Source organism: Salminus brasiliensis, chromosome 20 (assembly GCF_030463535.1).
Source record: "Salminus brasiliensis chromosome 20, fSalBra1.hap2, whole genome shotgun sequence".
In the NCBI taxonomy this organism is placed as follows: Eukaryota; Metazoa; Chordata; class Actinopteri; order Characiformes; family Bryconidae; genus Salminus; species Salminus brasiliensis.
This window is the reverse complement of record NC_132897.1, coordinates 261,257-263,756: the sequence shown is the minus strand read 5'-3', so window position 1 is coordinate 263,756 and position 2,500 is coordinate 261,257. Positions and strand designations below refer to the sequence as shown.

The window sequence follows — 2,500 nt, the reverse complement described above, 5'->3', positions numbered from 1 at the left end:
CACTAGCTGCTTTAGCTTAAATTAGCTAGTGTCTATCTTATCATGTCACACTTATGGTGGGACTACTTTTTTGGGTGGAAGAACGTCCTTCACATCCTTTTTTTAAAGGCTATTAAATATCTGATCCTGCTTCTGCTGAAGTAACTGTCTCTACTGTCCAGAGAAGAAGACTTTCTACTAGATTCTGGAGGAGGAACATTGCTGTGAGGATTTGATTGCATTCAGCGACAAGAGCGTTAGTAAGGTCAGGATGTTGGAGGATGATGATCACCACCCCACCTCATCATCCCCAACTCATCCCAAAAGTACTGGATGGAGCTCCTCCACCATCACTCCAGAGAACACAGTTCCTCCACTGCTCCACAGCTCCTCAATGCTGGGGGGCTTTATACCCCTCTAGCCCACGCCTGGCATTATTAGGCAGCATGGAGCCAATAGGGTCATGATGTTGATCTGCTCCAGAGAGTCCTATTCTATTGGCAGTACTTCTTCTCTACAGGGACTAGACAAATGGGTCAGCTAAAGTGCAGCTTAAAGTGGGGTGTCCACAAACCTCAGGTAATATATATATATATGATAATGGCAGAGGAATACATGCAGGTTGCTGTTCAGCAAATAAAGCGGCCCTTCATACAGAAAGGTCAGGATAATAAGGTGTTGGAAAGTGCAGATCTGTGTGTCGGTGAAGCTACTTCAGGATGTTATTGGTAAGAAAAGGCACTGACCTCTGGGGAAAACTCCGGGGTCCATGAAGGTGGCCATGCTGAAATTGGCCAGAACGAAGAGAAAAACCACGCCATTATAGAGAGGAACAGCCGGAGAGATAGAGCTAGATAACCACGGACACCTAGAGAGAGAGAGAGAGAGAGAGAGAGAGAGAGAGAGAGAGACATTCAGTCAGTAGTTCTATATGAATAATTTCTGATTCTGAGTTCTTAGAAACCCCATAGCAACCACCTACAATACTATAGCAACCCCAAGTGGGTGAGGTGTTCCATGTATGCAATCCCACCATAGCTTCAACCTGGGATACTACAGCAACCACGTAGCAACCCCATAGCAACCATCTAGGATAAAATAGCAACTGAACAGGAACCCCAAAGCAACCACCCAGGATATGACAGCAACCCCCTAGCAACCACAAAGTATACTAGCAACCCCATAGGAACCACCTTGGAGAGAACAGCAACTGAATAAGAACCCCATAGTGATCACATCGGGTACAGGAACAACAGCCTAGCGACCCCATGGCAACCTCATAGGATAATAAACACCGGCTTAGCCACACCATAACAACCACAAAGCAACACCCTTGCTTCCTCCTGGGTTACTACAAGAGGCACTTAGCAACCCCATAGCCACCATGTAGCAGTGCAGATCTGAGGCTGTTCAGGCTGGGTCGAAGGCGGTCCAATCAGAACCAGATTTAGCGTCAGAGTCAGTGTGTTTCTGCCGTTCACTCTGACACACAGGTCACATCTTGGCCACAGTCGTTCATTATGATTGATGTCTGATTCTTAGAAACCCCATAGCAACCACCTACAATACTATAGCAACCCCAAGCGGGTGGGGTGTTCCACGTATGCAATCCCACCATAGCTTTAACACAGCCTTAGCACATAAAGCCACAGTATATTAACCAAATAAAAAAAACAATGTTTAAACATGAAACACTTAAATATTAAATACAGTAAATGAACAAATTATGAACTCCCCCACAGACTAAACCAGGGCTGTGTGAATAAGGACCAGGCCTCTCCAGGGCTGCAGATGTGAGCGATGAGGCTAAGCCACAATTAGCTCTCCTTGCCTGGCTTCATATATAATAATACCAGCAGAGCGGGAGGAACTCGGGCCGGGCTTAAACTGAGCTACTATAACTGGACCAGACACACAGTGGATTACATTACCTACCATTCATACTCACACACAGGGAGTGTGTGTGTGTGTGTGTGTGTGTGTGTGTGTGTGTGTGTGTAACATGGCGCCGCAAAGTCACTTGTTAATTGCGATATTGGCTGCAATATGCAAGTGAGCCCTCCAACCAATCACAGTGCTCCCCTTCAGCCAGTAATATTCTCATTACTGCCAGAGTACCACAGACTGAGACAGAGACTGATGTAGCAGAGCCATGGAAATGGGTGTAGCAACAACGTAAACGGGTAAGAGTTGCACACGGAAATGGGCATACTACAACCACTGGAATGGAAGTAACGTAACCATGGAAATGGCTTTGGCATATTCAAAGAGACCATTGTAGCAATAACATGAGAATGGGTGCAACCATAGAAAATGGGTGTAGCGTAACCATGGAAACGGGTGAAGTATAACCATGGAAATGGCTTTAGCACTATCATGAAAGTAGGTACAGCTACCTTGAAAATGGATGCAACATAACCATGAAAATGGAAGTAGCGTAACCATGGAAATAGGTATGGTGTAACCATGCGATTGGCTTTAGCATAACCATGAAACTGAGTATAGCAACCATGGAAACGTT

At 45.6% G+C, this 2,500-nt stretch overlaps 1 protein-coding gene across 1 annotated transcript in view; it reads right to left on the bottom strand.

Moving 5' to 3' along the window:
- Positions 1 to 2,500, bottom strand: part of zdhhc8b (zDHHC palmitoyltransferase 8b) — a 33,550-nt gene that overhangs the window by 11,671 nt on the left and 19,379 nt on the right. The window contains exon 2 of the mRNA XM_072664678.1: positions 726 to 847. Coding sequence (XP_072520779.1) covers positions 726 to 847 — 122 coding nt within the window. The remainder of the gene's footprint in view (positions 1 to 725; positions 848 to 2,500) is intronic.